This window comes from Epinephelus moara, chromosome 21 (genome assembly GCF_006386435.1).
Source record: "Epinephelus moara isolate mb chromosome 21, YSFRI_EMoa_1.0, whole genome shotgun sequence".
Classification (NCBI taxonomy): domain Eukaryota; kingdom Metazoa; phylum Chordata; class Actinopteri; order Perciformes; family Serranidae; genus Epinephelus; species Epinephelus moara.
Window position 1 is genome coordinate 33,055,582 of NC_065526.1, and position 19,971 is coordinate 33,075,552.

The 19,971-nt window shown below is 39.9% G+C and overlaps 1 protein-coding gene across 7 annotated transcripts in view; it reads left to right on the forward strand.

The window, feature by feature from the left end:
- ctnnd2b (catenin (cadherin-associated protein), delta 2b) overlaps positions 1–19,971 on the forward strand; it is a 209,564-nt gene that overhangs the window by 153,658 nt on the left and 35,935 nt on the right. For all 7 annotated transcript variants that reach the window (XM_050032462.1, XM_050032463.1, XM_050032464.1 and 4 more), the window contains one exon: positions 2,904–3,117. In XM_050032462.1, coding sequence (XP_049888419.1) covers positions 2,904–3,117 — 214 coding nt within the window. The remainder of the gene's footprint in view (positions 1–2,903; positions 3,118–19,971) is intronic.

Below are 19,971 nucleotides of genomic sequence, written 5' to 3' on the forward strand. Positions count from 1 at the left end.
GTTTTAACCAGAAACAGCACCAGAATTGCTATCACCAAACCCACGAGGTTCAGTTTAAATAAGTATTAATTTTAGTGTGTGCAGAGCCAGCACATTTTCACATCTAACTAAGTGTATTTGTTTTAACCAAACCAGAGTTGGTGATGGTTGGAACAGTGGAAAGATGAACCAACACAATGTGGTGTGTTTTACAATGATAAAAATACTGTCAATGAAAATGGAGTCTGGTGTGTTTGGCGATGGGGATTTCAGGGCTGTTGTGGTGTAAGCAAAAACGATCTTACTCTTTTGAAAAAAAGGTCTATCTCTGCAGGGATCCTTTCAATAATGCACTTTTAGTGGATGCACATTTACAGTTTGAACATGACTCAAGTGGTTACATTGCAATAAAGGCTGCCGGCTGCGGCCCTCTTGTTCAAAAACAGGACCAATTTTAAAAATTGTTGTTCCCATTAGTCACTTAGACACAACATCATAGTAAAATAGGGTCCAGGTTGAAAAATACCAAAGTTACCCTTTATATTAGTTTGACTAGATCAGCCTGTGACAAGATCAAGAAGGCACATGTGGAAAACCAACACATAATTAGCTTCATGCACTGAGAATGACCAAATACTAGACAGGCAGGTTGTAAAAATGGCCAATTTTAACTCACTTTGTTGTATAATGTAAGAAGTGTCATTTCTGTGCCATCACCTGAGAGTGAAAGCTTTGACACACATCTTTGTTGAGGGGGAAACTCTGTCCCACGCATTCAGCTGTCTGAGCTCCACCAAACTCCACATTAGGCGGCATTAACTCCTCATTACACACTCTTAACCCAACACTGAGCACAGCCCTGTTCCTGCAGTCTGTCCTTCTGTCCTTTCAAGCCGGCATCACTCAGTGTCTCTGAGAAAACCACTGCCGTCTGTCTCTTCAATGTCAACTCAATTCAGCTCAATTCCACTTTATTAATCCCCATGGAGACGATGGATTTGAGGGCAAACAAAGTTCTTCAAACAGCAATCAGCCAACAGGCATTAAAGATAGAGTGAGAGAGATGGAGAGAGAGAGAGGCGGATGAGGAAGATGACTGATGTTGAAATTGTGTTGAGGAATGAAGTATGGTAGTATTTAGAGCAGGGCTGCCAAAACTTCAACCCACGGGCCAGATTGTTTTTTGCCCTTGAGAGAGATGCCTGGATGGTGAAATACAGGATGCTGAGGGATATGCATATGGCCTGCTGCCTGTTCAGTCTCCTAGCACCCAATGCACTGTAAAGATGTGTTATTGTCTGCTTGATTTATTCTGTTAATCACTGCTTCTGTGTCACTAAGTCAGGACTGAAAGACAATTACCTGACAATAATTTTGGTTATTGATTTATAGTTTTAATACATTTCTGTTCTGTTCTCTAATTTATATCATTATTAAGTCATTTCCTTTGGGGTTTTTATGTTTCCTAGACAGAAGAAGCAATTGGGAAGACAATGTCTTGGACCTTGTGATGAGCACTTTCCAACATTTTACAAAGTTAATTCAAAACAATGATACCTAATCAATAGAATAATCAATATTAAAATATTTATTTATAGCCCTTGCTGACATAAATACATGTTCAATTGTTTCCTTGTCAAGTGAGGTAAAGCAATCAATATTTTGCTCATTGTAATGTCTGGGCAACTTGGTCTCACTCTCAACTTGTCAGATACCAATGCTTGGTCAGTGGCAATCGGCGTCAGACTCTGATGCACTGAGGCACGTTTAAGCGGCTGTATGAGAGCCAACACTCCAAGCAGTTACCATAGTAAAGAGTGAAAAAAACCTTCTGTGGGTGGGCAGGAGGTCAAACAAACCCCGAACTTTGATCCAGGAGACCGTGGTTTATTTCCCATTTGAAACCAAAAGTCAATCAAGTTATTTTCACAACAACAAAGTGTGCTAGTATGTATAGCTACTATGCTTGTGACATGTGTCACACTTAATGCACTTATTTTAATCAAAATCTTTTTTTTTCTAAACTTAACCTCATGCTTTTGTTGCCTAAACCTAAGGCATGTTTTCACCAACATTTTTAGTTTTCTTTTGAAAAGAGACTGTACACTACATCTCCTGTGAAAACATAAGTTTATTTTGAAAACACACAGTGCATGTAACGTGGAAATCAAGATGCCGTCTCTGGTGGTCCAAAACTGACACTGGAGGGGTACCTAGAGCATTAGTTTGACATTTAGGGCCACTGACCAAGTGTCAGAATTTGACGAGTTGGGAGTGAGACTGTGTTGTTTCTGTTTTGATATGATTGTAATTGCAGCATTATTTTTTTCAACATTATGAGATCTATTACATGAGGATCTAACATCTAGTTTCTAAATGATAAATACCTGGTTAGATATTTTCACCCCAAAGTGAATCATCTGTAATAGGCATCTTTATCTGGAGCACAAGAGACACAATGTACAAGCACAACTGCTTTTCCTCTGTGCAATCTCCTTCTCTGAACTGTGTCTTGTTTTTATAGAAAGCAGGCAGTCTGCCCTACATTTTCCCTTTGTCTAGACGGAGGAAAGCAGGGAGGGCTGCAGACACTTAGAGGGGTGATGGGATAGAAAGTGCGGTGGCTGGCATTTTAATAAATCTTGCATCAGTGCCAGAGTAGCCACTGTTTATTTACAAGTGTTGTAAAACTAGAAAACAATATTTACATAACATTTTCTCCAACAACAGCATCAAAAGTGGGGAATTATTTTCTCAAGTTGACATGAACAAGCCCTAATGTCATGTGATATTGTTTAGACACCAACATTTATTGTTATATTAAGGGGGGAATTGGCACAAATGCATGAAAACATTCTGTTATTTGTGTATTTACCACAGCTTTCCTCCCTCCCTCCCTCCCTCCCTCCCTCCTCTGTCCTCAGATCCGGCGGCAGGGTGGCATCCAGCTGTTGGTGGACTTGTTGGACCACCGGATGACCGACGTGCACCGCAGCGCCTGTGGAGCCCTGAGAAACCTGGTGTACGGCAAAGCCAATGATGACAACAAGATTGCCCTGAAGAACTGTGGAGGCATACCAGCTCTGGTGCGACTGCTCCGGAAGACCACAGATGTGGAGATCCGAGAGCTGCTCACAGGTAAAAACAGTTAAAAAATACTTTGTTCTTCTTTCGATAGTCTACTGCCTTTTCCCCTTGGTAAAATACCAGGAATTTTTCTGGCTTGCGTTTGCTCATGTGTCTGTGTGCAACTGTGTGTTCACATACTGAAGATTTTCATATGCATTAAGACAAAGAAACCTTTTTCCAAACCTCATTTACACTACTATGCAGCTGATAATACTGAAAGGATGACCTTGAAGTCACCTTTTCAGGTGCAGAAGATGCTTGCGATTACTTCTCATGCTAAAATGGCAGCTTAATGTTCAGCTGCTTGAGAAACTACATTTTATAACAAGAGTGAATGAAGCCAAGTGCAAAGTCTATAAATGAAAACTCACACACACTCCCATATGGCCAGGGCTACATTGAGGACTACAGTCTACAGTTTGAATCTTTTCAGAAATCTTTTAGGCAGATTCCAGTATTTTCAGAGTCAACATATTTAAATTAGACTACTTTTAAGATGACAAAATAACTGAATAAACAAAGGATTTAGTATTTTCCCACCAGAACTTTCCTGAACATTCCTGGCAGTGTGGAAGGGGCTTTGAAACAGTAAATTTGTGCAATATTTGTTATGTCTTAATGATTTCCTTGGACGTTTTTTTGGCAAGAACTATATCATTTTATGATAATCATACAGAAAAAGAAGACATTTATTTTGGTTAGACTTTTTTAGTTGTGCTGAGTTTATAAGTGCATTCCACAGGAAACATTCACTTTACGGTTATGTGTTTGAAATAGAACTTTATTTATGGTGAGAAATCTGTTTCAGTTAAAATATTCCTAGTAAGTGCAATGAATTCTCCATCCCAAACGACCACTTAGGTCGTTTGTTTCTACACTCTAATACGTCCCACACGAGCGTTTCCTAAATTAGCGCCCCTACCTGGTGGCAGGAACACAAAAACAGTACATATGACCATTATCAGTTACAGTTTTTAAAACACATGGTTACCTTTGTGAAATGGTCCGTTTGTTTAGGTTTAGGCAACATTCGGAGAAAATCATGGTTTGAGTTAAAACTAGAGCACTCGGAGAGCACAGACCTCTGCCAAGCAGGTAATAAGGTAATAAGTAAGTTAACTTCCTTTACGTACTTGACATAAGTTAAGTGTGTTACATCAGTTAACTTAAATATGTAAGTTAAAATAACTCAAACATTAACTTTGGTTTTACACGGGACATGAAGTGAGGTCTCCTGTGTGCAAGTCATGTGTTTGTTTGACCAGTTCATTCACCCCTACCTCCTTCCTTAGCAGACTTTGTTTCTCTTTATGCTATGTCACCTGACTGCCTCCTTTGCTCCCATCATAATTACCATGGCCACTAGAGGTCGCTGCCTAACTATATATGTTAATATGGGTCGTGATCATAGACTGTATAAGAAAGATGATCTACATGACAACTTCCCAAAAGTGGAGTCAAAACATCTCGGTGGCGGTGATATAGGTCTTAAACTCCACCCCTGCCATGTTAGCCAAGGAGACATGGGCCAGACTACTAACTCAAAGTGTACGTCAGATTATTTTTTTTCAAAGATGGTTTATGTCATTTTAGGCAGTTCTTGTCACACTGCTGTATATTCAAGTGTTTGGTTTTTATTAGTTATTTGATGCTATAAAAAGGGGGTTTAATGTCATGATTGACATCTATGTTTGCCAATCGGTGTGCTCATGATCAATGGTGCTGCTCGTGATTGTTCGGGCGTTTGTTTGGGTGGGAACTCGGCACCGCGGAGATCGCTACTGTGCAAACTCTGGCTCCAAATTACATCACCAGGGCAAGATGGCAGGGGCCATATCAGGAATATTTTGGCTTTATTTTTGTACAGTGGGGGTAAGTGGAGACACATTGTCCCTCTTGATATACAGTGTATTGTTGTGATGAGCTGCTTGTGCAAACACAGATTGGGTTATTATTTTTGGGGAGAACAGTCTTAAAGTAATGATCTAAAATTACAGGAAAACCTTGAGCACTAATGTGCACCTACATTCTTACATAGAAATGTTCAGATGCACAGACATGATCCACTTCATATGCAGTCACATATAGATGCACACATATAGACTGATACTATGTTGCCTGTTAGGTACAACCACACACACTCAGATGAGGAACATGTACTGAATATCTGGTTATACAACACACAAAACACACTGTACAGGACTCCCACAGTTACACTCGAGCACAAATACAGAGATGAACACACACACACACACACACACACACACACACACACACACACACACACACAGAGGAGAGAATTGTTTACCACCTGCCTGCTTCCCAGCACTCATCAAGTACTGTTGACTTGTCAAACTGAGATTCTGTGTAAAGGGCTGCACTGCACTTGTATCCACAGCAGGTTTGTATTCCCTGTCAGTAAACACAAATATCATCCACAATGTAAAAAAGTCAGGATTGATTAATTTGAGGTTCTAAACCCACTGAGATCTTGGTTGTAAACTTGCCACCAAAAGGATTAAAGGATTACCAGCGGTGCTTCTACCAGCGTTTTTGACAGCTTTTACTTTATATATCCCGGCAATTCCTTTCTAATTGGCATTCACACGGATGGCCACGGTAAAAGGACTTTTACCTCTGGAGGTGCATGGGGAGGCGACGGAGCTATAAGAGGAATACAACTCCATTTTCAAACTGATCTACATCCAGAATCCTTGGGGGGGTTATTCCAATCCTGGAGCCAAATGAGAAAAATGGATTTCTCTAACCAGCACCCACGCTCATGGAAACATCTCTGCTGTAGGCCTGTCAGGAGCATGATATTTCAAGACATGACATAAAGCAAGATTTTAGTTATTTCTGCTTTCTAGAACAGTTTTAACCAGTGTGTTTGAGGTTGATGTTAAGAAAGTGAAGCCTGAAGCATCTACCAATTATAAATATGATTTAGCATCAGGACTTATCAGACCAAGTTGGACAAAGTCTGTTCCATTCTGGGCCAGTTAGTGCTGACAGTTGGTAGATAAAATCATACAGTGTAAGGAGTTTGGAGGTCATTGAGATGAGTCTGTTGACATGCAAGCTCAGTAGCTGAGCTGCTTCTCATATTAAGTCATAAAAGTCATAAAAGTGAAATGAAATGAAATGATAACATGTACTGAGAGTGCATGTTAACGATTCTTTTCTACGACAACTAAGCAATCAGTGAAATGAAGACTGTGTGATACAGACAACCAAACAAAGATGTCTACCAAGTGAGTGTTATTTTTCTATCCAATTCTTTGGCTTTCAGTGCAGAGCCACAGATCATTAGAGATTATCTTGTCAGCCCATCATTTAAGATAATTAAAGCCAAATTTAATGGATTTAGTGCTGCATTTCCAGTTCACTGAATTTTTCGTCCTCACATGACCAACTCTGCAATCATACAACAGTCTTGACTGGTTCAGTGATGTGAACACCTGCAACTAAACATGGGAATCTTTCCTGTAATTACCTTCCATCCCACATGATGGGATGGAACGCAGGCTTATGCCTCATTTCCACTGCATGTTTCGGCTCAACTTGACTCGACTCACATTTGGTACATGATGCTGTACTCTGTTTCATTTTCCACTGCCATTAGTACCTCCTCAGTGGAGGCAGGATTCTCAGGTAGTCGCCATAGTGACACTGTGTGAAGCTGCTGTGATATCATCTTCAATGTGACACTCACTGAACATTTTCATAGGGAACCAGAGGAGTGTCTGTTCTTCGACAATTGTACATTTTCACAGTTTACAGCAAAATTTTGAGAGCAGCCATTTTTTAAAATCTGGGTTTAATGAATAAAACAATTTTGGTTGCAGAGTTCATTTTGGCTGCTATTTTAGATTTAGTCTTAGTCTTTTGATGAAAATGCATATTAGTCTTAGTCACACATCGGTCATTTTAGCCTTCATAATTTTCTTCATAGTTTTAGTCGATGACAAATTTAAAATGTTTAGGTCCGGTTTTAGTGGATGAAAGTCATTGCATTTTAATAAACTTTTAGTCATTACTTTTTTGGGGGGGGGGGGTCTCCTCATCCGCTGTGAGGGAAAAGCCCTCTGAGGCAAATTGTTATTTGTGATATTGGGCTTTATAAATAAAATTGATTGATTGAATTGATTGATTTGTTGTCAAAATGTTTTCTCTCCTTAAACTAATACTGGTATTGGAAATTGGAATCAAGGTGACAGATTGCGTCGAGCGTTGAAATTCGTTAAGCAACATTTTACTCCCAACACTTTTACTTGTGTAATATCCAGATTTCCTACCTTAGTGGTATATCTTTTGCCTAGACTCTCCTATTGATGCGATGCTGCTGGGCTATGACTGCCCAGTAACATTGAATTAAGGTTAGCAAAAGTTTATGCTGAGTTAACATTAAGACTTTTCATGAACATTGCAGTTAGATAAATTACCATGGCAAAAATAACAAGGTGGTGTCGCTTTGTAGTGTGTAGTGTCTTTTCTGGTTGGGTCCTATTCCCTCCCACCTAATTTGTAGCCACAGGCTGTCCATTTTTTCTGACTAAACCCTTTTTGAAGAATTGCATTGAAGTCATTGTGTTGTTGTCATGAATTTGGTGTTGGTTAGAGACATTATCACCTGTATGGCTGGGTTTCTGGGAATCTGCACACCTGACCACAGCTGATTCAAACAATGACATTGCTTAGAATTTGACAGATTTGTTTTCATTCATCACCGTGTAGTCCTAAAGTGATTGTTGCACTCTCCAGCTGTAAAAATGTGTAGCCTATACACAGAATTAAAAACTCAAACTAAAATTTGTGTCAGACATCAATAGTAGTGGCTAGTTTTGAGTCTCGCTATCCAGCCTAGCTATGGACTCCAAATTTGTAATGTTGATAGGCTGGTGTAGACTTAATAGGCTGTGTTACCTTTATTAAAAGGCAAACATGTTTTGCAGCTTCAGGCAGGTTTTGATAATGAAGGTTACTGAACCCTGGACAAGACACACAATTGGGTGGAATATCTTGCATTTTCAATGTGTGATAGTTCAACACTAACATTTTAGACTTGTCACATCTGTAAACAAAACAGGCATTTCGTTGTAGTTTTTCTAATTGAAGATTTCTGTTAGCTCATCGACGTCTCAGCTTAGTTGTGAATAAAAGGTCACTATCATTTTTCGTCATAGTTTTTGTCAATGACATTAACATTATGTGGTCGCTAACGATGGTAGCTTGGCTTTTCAGAATGGTGGGATTGTGCAAGATGTCCCATGTAATGTAAGTGACAATTCTCTCTGGTCAGTCAGTGGTCTGCAGCGTTTTAACTTCACCTTCTAGCATAGTTTCAGTTCACTTGGAACCTCGACTGAGGTGATTCCAAAATAAGTACCAAGTATTATCCAAAACTTTTGCCAATGGAAAACCAAAGAGGAGAGAGCTGAGTTGAGTAAAGTCGTGCCATACCATGAAGTGGAAATACAATGTTAGCCCACCAAGTGTCCAACTTAGCTGTTACATCCATACTTATGTCCCGTCCTTGCAAAGTCTCCTAAACCGAATTGTCCCTGTGTCCCACAAAGCCTGCCCTTGAGCCTTTATCCACTCTGCTAATTAATTACAGCAGTACTTCAAATCAGGGTGACATGAGATTCTGGTGAGGAACAAACATTTTAAGCATTATTCGTTGTAATAAGAGACAGTCATGAATACTAATACAACCCAAACCGAGCACAGGGAAACATCATCAGGAAAGTGAAATTGAGAGCTGTCTGAGCATTTCCCACATACAATCATGTTTGGTGTGGAGTATAACCCACACGTGCCTTGCACATGTATGTATATTTATATGTGTGTATAGAGTATAGAAAAGGGTTTAGGCTTAGCAGAGATGGAAATAAAAGGTTTTTTGTATGCTGGTAGAGTCTTAAAGAAGATTACCATATAAATTAGAGCAGCAATTCAAGGCACGGAGCACAGAAATCCCTCCTGTCACAAATTAATCAGCTGAACGACCGACCGGACGCAGACAGACCGTGCTCTCCTCTCTCTCTCTCTCTCTCTCTCCAAGACCCAGAGGAAATAACTCTCTCTCTCTCTTTCTCTCTCTCTCTCTCTCTCTCTCTCTCTCTCTCTTTCTGTTTCCCAGCCTCTCTCACTCGTTCTTTTATCCCTCTGTGGTTGGGTTTTCGTAATTGGTCTCCCCTTCTCTTCCTGTCTCTCTCCTGTCCTCTTTGCCTTTCTCTGTCTCCACTTTTTCACTCTTTCTCTGTGTCGCCTACCCTCTCTGCCTCTCCCTCTCTCTCTGGTGAGCATTTTGAATCAGGATCACAGTGGGAAGTCAAGCTGCCTGCCTTGCTAGCTACAGATTCAGCTACACACACAAATACGCACACACAAACAAGTTTCTCACTCTGTCTGTCTCTCTCGCTCTACTACAGTTTGCTTGATGGCACAAAGACTCACAAACAGGGTTGCTGCCCTGTGCTCTTAAGTCTCTCTCCCTCTTTTTGGTTTAATTTTTGCTCTCTCTGTTTTGTATTTTCCCTGTTCAGAACTGAAAATGATTATTTGAAGGGACTAAAGCTGCTTTAAAAGAGCAGATATTAGCTCTTCCTCTGCAGATAAGATGCAGCATTTAGCAGAGCAGTGTGTGTATTTGCTTGTATGTATTCATTTGCATTGCAAGTGCATGTCTCCTCTAGTGTATATGTATCTACCTTTTCCAATACAGGAACTCAATGGAAAATAATGTAACATCTAGCTATTTTTACAAATTCTGCTTTTGTTTCCACTGTTCCACTGACCATGAGGTGATACTAAATGCAAGCTCAAGGAATCACAAATATCTACCTGGTGGTGCTGCTGCAGTAAAATCCAGAGTATAGCCATAATCAGAAGGTCTCATCCTCTGGGGACCATGAACTATATAAAATTTCTTATATTTCTTATTTCTATATAAAATCTATGTAGTAAATTTTGGGATATTTCAGTCCGGACCAAAGTGGTGAAATGACTGACATTAGCATCCCTAGACCCACGCAGCTAACATGGTTATAAAAGAATGATGGATTGCACTTGATGGACCACTTAAAGATGTCTTTGCCTTTATAAGTATTCAAGGAGAAGAGGCCGATCAGAAGGAGAAACTAAAAGGTGAAAAAAAAAAATCCGAGTACAACATACAGCCAAACAGTGCAGGAAAGCAAATAAATGCATGAAATATGATTACATAAAAATAAAGGATCATAATGCATGTAGTGTAGCAAACCAAAAAAAATCTGTTGTTGCAAATGCAATTTTAAGCAACAGACAGGCTTGTGCCGGCCCCTGCAGTGCCCTGGACCCAGTGTTTCTCCAAAAATTCAATTTAGTCCATTTTGTCTCTGCTTACTTCACCTGCCTACCAAGCAGCACACAGAAATTTTGCAGTGGTTGGTTCCACTGTCACTTTTTAATGATGTATATCTGAAATATCTTTGTTAATAATTGTATCAAATCATTTCTGCAATTGAAAGGGCCATATGCTGTGTGAGTAAACATATGGATGACAAGGATTTCAACATGTACTCATATCGAAATACAGAGTAGGTCATTTGCTAATAACATATGTGACCGTTGGAGAGTACCACAGATAGGCACTAATTAATGTTGTGAACCGGTCACAGTTTGGTTAGGTTTAGGAAAACATTGTGGTTTGGGTTAAAATAAGTATGTTTGTTACGTAACTTATGTATGTAATAATTAAAAATTAGTATGTAACCACAGAGCCATGTAACGCAAGATCATCATGTACATAACATAAATATGGTACCATAAGTACGTTTAGTAAGTTAACTTAAGAACATAATATAACTCAACGTTGACCTTTGTTTACACAGGACATGAACAGTGGTCTTCTGGGTGAAAGTGCTATACTTGTTTGACCCATCCATCACCCCAACCTCCTCTGTACATGGACTGTGACTTTGTACTACATCACCTGACTTCCTCTTTTGTTCCCATCATAATTACTATGGCCACTAGAGGAAAAATGATCCAAGTTTTCTGTGGCAGGCTTTGCCTGGACGGCTCAGAATATAATTTGCGTCACTATTGCTTTATAAAGCAAAACCATGAAGATGTCAAAGACAATTATTTTAGGAGAAACTGTTTTTACAGTGAGCATGTAGCTCACCTACAGCAGGCAAATCTTTGTGTGTCTCAGCTTTGATCTCGTTATTGATCCTGGCTTGAACTAGAAACTGATTTATGATCTATTGATTAATTAGTTTAAATGCACTACAATTCTGAAAGGAGTTATTACTGATATACTTTTCTAACCTCAAAGAAACTTATAGAGAAATGCCAACATGGTGATATATTCTCACTCTGACTCACAGAGCGCTGCGCTTTCTTCACATTCTTTATTCCCTTTTAAAATCTGCATGTCATCAGTAGCTGTGGTTCCACTTGTCATTACAATGCAACTTTTTCATCCAGTCACAGCAGCACACTTCATCGTAAGTGACAGGTCTGGATAGCTCACGTTGATGTCAGCTCTTCAGAAGCAGATATGGAAGTTGTCAGGCTCACACTGTGATGGGAACTCTCCGCAGTCTGGATGCAATCCATTCACAATGCTTACCCAGTTTAGGCAAAGCAAAGAGGTGGAGAACGACGTATTAGAAAGAGTATAGGAAATACAGATTATAAGGGGGAACAGCAGTACATGCCATTTCTCAATAAAAGCTTTGAAGGCTCAATCTGTGTAATAATTGCAGGTAAATAATATTTTCATCCATAAACACCAGACTGAAACTCAGTGTGGATAAGCTGAATAAGTTAACACATAACAGTACAGTAGCAGAGGAGACAGCTTTTTTTTCCTGTGGTTGACCTTGATGTGACCTACAGTATACTGCTTAGCTACACTGTTTCCTGATTTTAATGACAATGTCATTAAAGGACCCAAACTGAGTAAACATGATTCCACACTTTGGCCAAGGCTCATTAACACAAAGCTGTAGGCTTGTGTGGACCCAGTGATTAGCAGTGATCGATGTTCACCTCATTATGAAAACAAAGAGTGAAGCCTTTTAGGCTTCTAGTTTGAGGACAATTAATGTGTGCAAATATTGATAGCTACCAAATAAAGCTTTTCTTTGTCGGATGTGCTGACATTCTGAGGCATGGTACAGTTGCCATGTGGCAGTGTCAGTCGTTGCAATATGCAATGCTTTTCCATGTGACAGACATATCCAGCTGACATATAATATGACACTAGGGATCGGTATCATTAAAAAAATCACTGGTTTCAATACCAGTAGCCTCAAAGTAATACCAATATATCATTTGATACCCATCATGTGAATTGAAGCATTAACTTGTGTAAAATGTCACCAGATGCCACAGGGGTTTAGAGTAGTCATGCTTTCTTATGTTTTGGTGGCATCTTGGCACACTGAACTGCAGACTCTGTCAAAAACACCATGCTCCACACTACCTAGAGGCATCTAGCAGCGAGGATTACAGATTACAACCAGCAGAAAGTTCTCCTGGTTAGAATTCCTCCTGAGTGTTCATCACTCAGGAGGAATTTACCAGGAGCCAAATAATCTGCAGAGGTTTCTTCCTCCCCAAAACGAACAGACCAGGTGATTAAGGCCAGTAAAAAACACTAAATAAAGCAATTCAAGAAGAGGAAGATATGATTAATTAATCTCTTAGGGGAACATTTTTTTCAATCTTTTGTTTTATACACACAGGCCCGAAATACACAAACATGCACAAAGAGGATCTATACATGCATTAAATGAAGAGATGTCAGAGCAAGGGGGCTGTCCATGGACAGGCCCCCTGAGCAGTTGGGATTCAGTGCTTTGCTCAAGGGCACCTCGACAGTGCCCAGGAGGCGAACTGGCACCTCTCCAGCTACCAGTCCACGCTCCATATTTGGTCAGGATGGGGACCGTTACAAATCACTTTTTCTACAATACTGTTTGGCTCATCTGAGATGGGCCGCTAGCCCAGCAGCTGCTGATGTGTGCTCACCTTTTTTCTCTAAGTTAAGATCCAGACGTTCAGGAGGTTTTTGTCGGGGGCCAAATTATCCACAGAGGTCTCTCCCTCTCCAAAATAAACAGATCCAGTGATTTAAACTTGTAAAAACACTGAATAAAACAGTTTAACATCATCATCATGCAGGGTGAGGGGCTGCTAACTACAGTGACTGACATGCTCTGTCTAGAGATAGATAGCCCTATTTAGAAAACATTAAAGTCACTGTGAGCCCCCTGCAGAATACTATACAGGCCTTAAACTACTAAAGTGTTAAAAGTTTTTGATATTTCACAAATTAATAACATTTTTCTTTTTCTCCTCATGTCCCAGGTATAAAAGTACAAACCAGTAGGTTCCAGAATATAATTATTCGTCAATAAAACCTCGGTTTGATTAGTTCAGGTTTATTATACAATGAACCTGCATGTAGGCTGCATGAATCTGAATTTAAAGGCATATCCATGTGATAACCACCAGGGAATTTGTGTCATGTAAGGAATAAAAAATTGAGCTTGGATTTTTTTCTTTAGCTGCCAGGCAGCTGGCTCAGCATGACACTAGCGATCTTGAGGGCTCCCTCTACTGTGCTTCTGAAAATGGCAGCAATCAAAAAAGGTGACAGCTGATTCATCCATTGAGTTGTTAAAAGGGAGTCATCAAGCCTTCTACAAACCCATTCAGATGGCATGTAGTTTACACATGCCTGTCTCTTTCTTATGACAAAGGCACCCTGCTATCTTCGAGGTCAAACCATCAGTGTGGGCTCTTTAGAGATGCTTGCATACATAACCTGAATACAAGCAGCCCCATAAGGTGCTTACACCATGGGTTGCTTGTTCAGACCCACAGTATTTTTGTTTTATTGTTTGTTAGGTTTGAGAATTTTGGCACAAACACACACACACACACACACACACACACACACAGAAAGCTGGAAGATGCTTTTCCAGGCTGCATGTACAGGTGAACTTGCACCAGTTTTGTTAAGAGACCAAGCAACGGGCTACTTTTATAGACGCACAGATTTTAGGCAAAATGGTCACAGGTTTTTTTCTTCTCTGTTGCTGACTAACCGCTTGGCAGGAGTTGGGTCAACCAATCAGCTGTGTGTGTATGTGTAGACCAGCAGAGATGTATACTCAGAGATCCAGCCTTACTCACATCTGTTTTGTTATAGATGTCAAGACCCTCTGGTGACTACATTTATTATCGAACCCACAGCCAGTACCCTCCTAACTTTAATGCCTCTGGAAAAGGCAAACAAACAAACAACAACAAAAAAACACCCATTTTGTAAAAATGTCCTCTCTCTTAAGGTCTCATAAACAAAGTATTTCACACAAGGACAGGAGTCCACAAAAGAACTCAAAAAGACATCAGGAGAACTGGGGAACAAAAGGCAAAAAAGAGATCAAGTGGTGAACAAAGAGAAGTGCCGCGGTGTTGCAGAAGAGAGAAATGTGACAGGGGAATGAAGATACGGTGCAAATGAGAGATGGGGAATGGCTTCAGAGACAAAGAGAGATAGCCAACATATTCATTTCCCCTCCCTCCATAGAACAGTGCATTCATAACCTCCTGCTGCCACTCATGATGTAAGGCTGAGGCAATTAACCTCCTTCATCTGTCATACTCTCATGGCTTTGTGTGTGTTTGTGTATGTCTGTGTGTGTGTGCCTCCACGTTCATGTGTATTAGCATGCATTAATGTGAGGGTACGTGTAGTGTTTATTCTGTGTGTGTGAGCCAGTTTGTGTGTTGTGAGGGCGTGTTTCAGATCAAAGATAAAATCCCACTGCCTTTCACCTCAGGGAGATGATGTCATTCTCTGCACAGCAAGAAGTGATTCTGGCAAACAGCTGACTTTACTCACAATAATAAAAAAAAAGAGAAAAAAATCATCTTCTTGCAGCTACTGCAGCATGACATCATGTGTCATGCGTTACATTTCTCCTCATATAATAAATGCTTATTAATTGCTTAAAATTGATGCAACTGATGCATACTAGGCATATCCTCCTCAGTGGGAGATTTCATTATTAATATGAGAATTGTTTTGGTTAATTACATACATATTTTAGTTTGTTTAGAGCAAGTTTACCATGGGGACCACCATTGATAACAACAACAAAAAACTGTTTTTAGATGCCACTTAGTTACAGGAGATAAAAATAGATAATTATACTATTTGATTGAAAAAGCCATCCATTTTTATGGCATTACTTCTGATTGTGCTGATTTAATAAAGCATTTAGAAAAGTCAGAGTAGCATTAGCATTCACGTTTACAGGATAAAGCTAATATGTGACAAAGACTTTCATAACAATAGGATTTTGAATGCTGTGCCTCAATAATTTTCCACAGGACATCAAATGCATCATATTCAGTAAATGTATTCCCATTTTGCAGGATGCAACCCGTTCTCATTTCCAGAGCAGCAAATACAACAGCCTGGTCAGTGTCCCTTGGTTATTGTTACTGACACACAAGGCACCTTATAATGTCTGAATGAGATGCACTGGGCTTTTCACCAGTGGTGTAGCAGAGGGTATACACAGCATATTAACCTCTTTCTATGGCTCCTACACTTTACCCACCTATCAGACAAAAAGCCATTGGAATATGTAGGAGAGTTTACCCACTTCCTCTTCTGTAACCTACCCGTCTACTTAGTAGTACACCCACCTCATCAGCTACCACTACACCTTTGCTTTTAACTAACTCTAATGTAATCCCTCTCGTGGCAATTACATAGTAGAAAGAGCATGAGAGTCGGAATTTGGAGGGATGGAGGAAAGGGTGGTAGATAGGTCTAACCCACACCAGACTTTCACCCAGGAGACCAGTGACTGACTGTTTTTTTTTTCAACTACGTAACAAAGTCGCCAAGTACAATACTCGTCAAGTTACTGTACCAAACATAGATGGCAAAACCCTCTTGTTCCATAAAGCTAAAGTTGTTTTGGTAATGAGACCTACATTTCCCTTGAAGACAGAAGTTTATTTTGTGTTTATTGAGGGGAAATTGACAAGGAAACTGACATGTCCAAAACTGACAAGGGAGGGTACCTACAGTAGAGCATCGTATTTGCAACATAGGGCCACTGACCAAGTGAGGTAAGATAAGATAAGATAAGATAAGATAAAATAAGATAAGATAGGATAAGATAAGATAATCCTTTTTTCTTACCATAACGGGGAAATCTCCAACATGACAGTAGCAGAGGAATAATGCAAACAGGAAGTATCAGTAAAAAAAACCAAAAAAACCCCAAAAAAAACAAAGCACAAATAAGAAGGTATTGGTAAGAAGACAAACACAGGTTGGTGTAAGTAAACTGTACAAAGCAAAGAGCAATATAAAAAAGCAAACCGTATAAAAAACAAAAGCAATATAAGAGAAGCAAAATATAATAAAGAGACAGGCTGAATGGCTGATTTCTCATTATTGACTGATTGTTGCCGTATTTGATGAACTGGGAGTTAGAACATGTTGATGAGATTCATTATTTCTATCCCAATAAGCAGACTTAGTGTTATTTAAAAATAAACCAGTGTTTGTGATTGTAGCCAGCTTGTCAGATAGTCAGATTGTCTTTTTTTTATTTATTTTTTTTGTCCTAAAAATTTAAAGGTCGATTCCATGCATTCTGCTCTAGGTTTTTTAAATGGAAACGCCCACTCAGCCGTTAGCAAAAAGCAGTGACATAGATAAGAGCACTGATATTAGTAACTGAAAGGATCACCCAAAAAAATCTATATCAGTTTCAGTGTATGCTATATTAGGAATATTTTTTTAAAAGCCACAAGACTCCTTTGACAGGCGCAATAATTTCACCTGGCTGAACGCTGGAGTTGCTGGTCTACCGCTGCCCCAATCGATCGGTTTGTTTGTGTTATTGTGGGACTATTGTGGCACCCACAACACTTTGTTTAGCTCCAGTGCTGGTTCGGGGGTTACAAGAAATAGCTAATTTGGTTTGATAACACACAATGATCAAAAAAGGCTTGCCTCAGTCACATAGTAGCACATCAAAGCCGGGCTAGGTTTTTTTTACGTATAGCAACGTCATCATGCAGAAACCTACCTCAGGTCACGTGGGAAAATGTGTTTAGAAGGGCTTTGTAAAATAGCATTCTAACATTAAAACATATGTACTTTGACCAGAATTTGAATGTGTGGATTTGAGTACATAAAGAATGCTGTCTGGAAGCAACAGGATGATGTAATAACTTAAAAAAGATATGTCCAGCCCTTTAAGTTTAAAGGGTTGGTTTACCAAAATTACAAAGTTACATATTGTCTGACTTTCTGTGTGGTGCTTCTTCATCTATTACTCATAAGTGCTGTGTTGTAGGCTACGATATAGCACCTATGATTACCATGACCTGAGAATCTAAACAGAGAAAACAGTACGACAAGTCTTTATCAGCAACATTCGCTGATGTGGAACTCAAGGTTAGCTAGAATTATTACATGTCACATCAAATGTCAAGGTTATCAAAAATCCAGCGTGCCTTCTTTGCCCTCTTAAGCAGCAGATAAGATGAGACGGAGAGAGGACACTTTTGCTAACGTGACAGGCCCAGCTAATTACCGCCATGAAGCCAGAAGCTAGTCATTTAGAAACTCCTTCTGACCACAAACAGACATTGCCCCGCACAAACACACCGCGTCCAAATGGCTGACGGAGTTAAGACTGATTTGTCGAGGGGGCTTAGATGCACACAAACACATGCACATGCACACAAATTCATACAAACCCACAAAGACAGATAACAGAAGCTGTAATTACACAGTCGCTGTTCAGCCGAGGGTGAACAACACGGCACTTAAGAGAGGATGCCTTATTCCAAACACACAGATACACAGATCTAAGGATAGGACGTTTTACCTCTATTACAGCTATAATTACAACCATAAAGGAGAAGGGTAGATAAGTGCAGATATGACTAGAGGTGGACCACTCTCAAATGCACACATATAATTATCTGAGTACATAGATTAGGACATAGACACTCTGCAAGACAAAGGTCAACAATGATTATGATGTGTTGCATAGATCCTCAAGGTTATCGCAGTGTGTGAGTGTTTGTGTGTGTGTGCGTGTGTGTGTGTGTGTGTGTGTGTATGTACGAACCACTCAAAAAATCAAGTCTATTGCAGTAAAATGTGCTGATTTGCCTCTTACCCTCTCTGTCCTTTTCTTGAAAGGCTCAAACAGATGCATGTGTGTGTGGGGAAGAGCGAATCTCTCTAGAGAGGGACAGCTTTTGTCTATTCAGTGGCCAGCATGTGTGTGTTTGCAGCAACTGGCAAAAAGAGTGAACAGTAATCGGCAGACAGGAGAAAACTCACTCCATTTCCTTGGTTGGCTGGTCACTGTATGTTGAATTCAGGTGAGGATTAAGAGCAGCAGAGAGGTGCAGCGGAATTTTTTGGAAGTGATTTACTGCCTCCGGTATTTCTTCTGGGGGTTTTTTCCACTGTTCTCAATTAATTACAACAGCACAGCGGTACAATAAATTAAAGGTTATGTTTTGAAATATTAGAACAACATTTGAAATGCATCACTCGTGTTAATAATTGAAGATGCAGGATGCTAAGTGGGGGTTGTGTGTGTGTGTGTGTGTGTGTGTGTGTGTGTCTGCATAATTGGGATGTGTGTATTTCTGCCTTTTCTTGTAATTATTTTAGCATTATGACACAGTCAGATCTGTACGTGTGTATTTCAACCATTAATTCAAAATCACCAAAGAATGATTTATATGAGCAGTGATTCAATTTAAAAAAATATATATAGTGTATGATGGTCTGTAGTAGCCCATGGATAATGATAGTAGAAATAGTGAAATCAAGGATGTGTAATCAATGGAGGGTATTGTACAAAGTAAACAGCCGTAGCAAGATGGCAGATTGCATTGATTACCTGCAGGCTACTGTTCTGTCATTACAGATATTTGTCTTAATCTTAAAAAACAATATGGACCAACTAATATGACTCTGTTGTATTACTTTTACCTGCAAGACTCCATCCTCTCTTTCTAGCATTTAAAATATGATACTATTTTTCCCCAGCTGGGAACCAACTTTTCGGTTTCCGAACCAATTTAGTTTTGGTGGAAATGCTCCAAATGGCTCAAAATTAGGTGTAGGGACTGGAACACTACCCTATCCATGTTAGTGGAAAAGGGGTATGAGTGTAGAGGAGCTGACGTTGATGCAGCAGGTGTTGAAATTACATCATCCCAAACCAACGTTTGTTCTGTCAGGAACACTCTCGTCAAAGACTTAACCATTTATTGCAACAAATGGAAATACAGTTATGTTTGGCGCCAAGGGCTCTGCTCTTGAGGTGCTCCCTTGTTTAGACAAGCAGCATGCTATGCCAAAACGGGGCGCAATGCAGGAAACCCCCTGGGTTTACAAGAGTGGACCCAAGCAAGACATTAAATACCATTTTGACCTTAGAGCCATGTTAGGACTCTGACTTAGAAAGGTGGAGGCTGGGGTGGTAGAGGTAAAGCTTTGCTAGCAGCAGAGGTGTGTAGCATCATTGGTGTAGCAGGGATCAATGAGTAGGAAGCCATATTTAAATGGACCGCCTTGTGTGGGAATGGGCTGTGATTGGTGTGTGACTGGTTAGAAACAATGATCCAATCAGCTGGCTGTCAGCTGATTACAGATGGGGCGTGTGACTTCCATGTCCTGCATGAACTAACATGACGCTTCATATTCCTTACTGTGGCACGTCAAAATGACTTTCATGTCAAAGGGCTGTTGTGCTAGTTTTGAGAGCACATGTTTGAAAGCAGGCTTCCAGA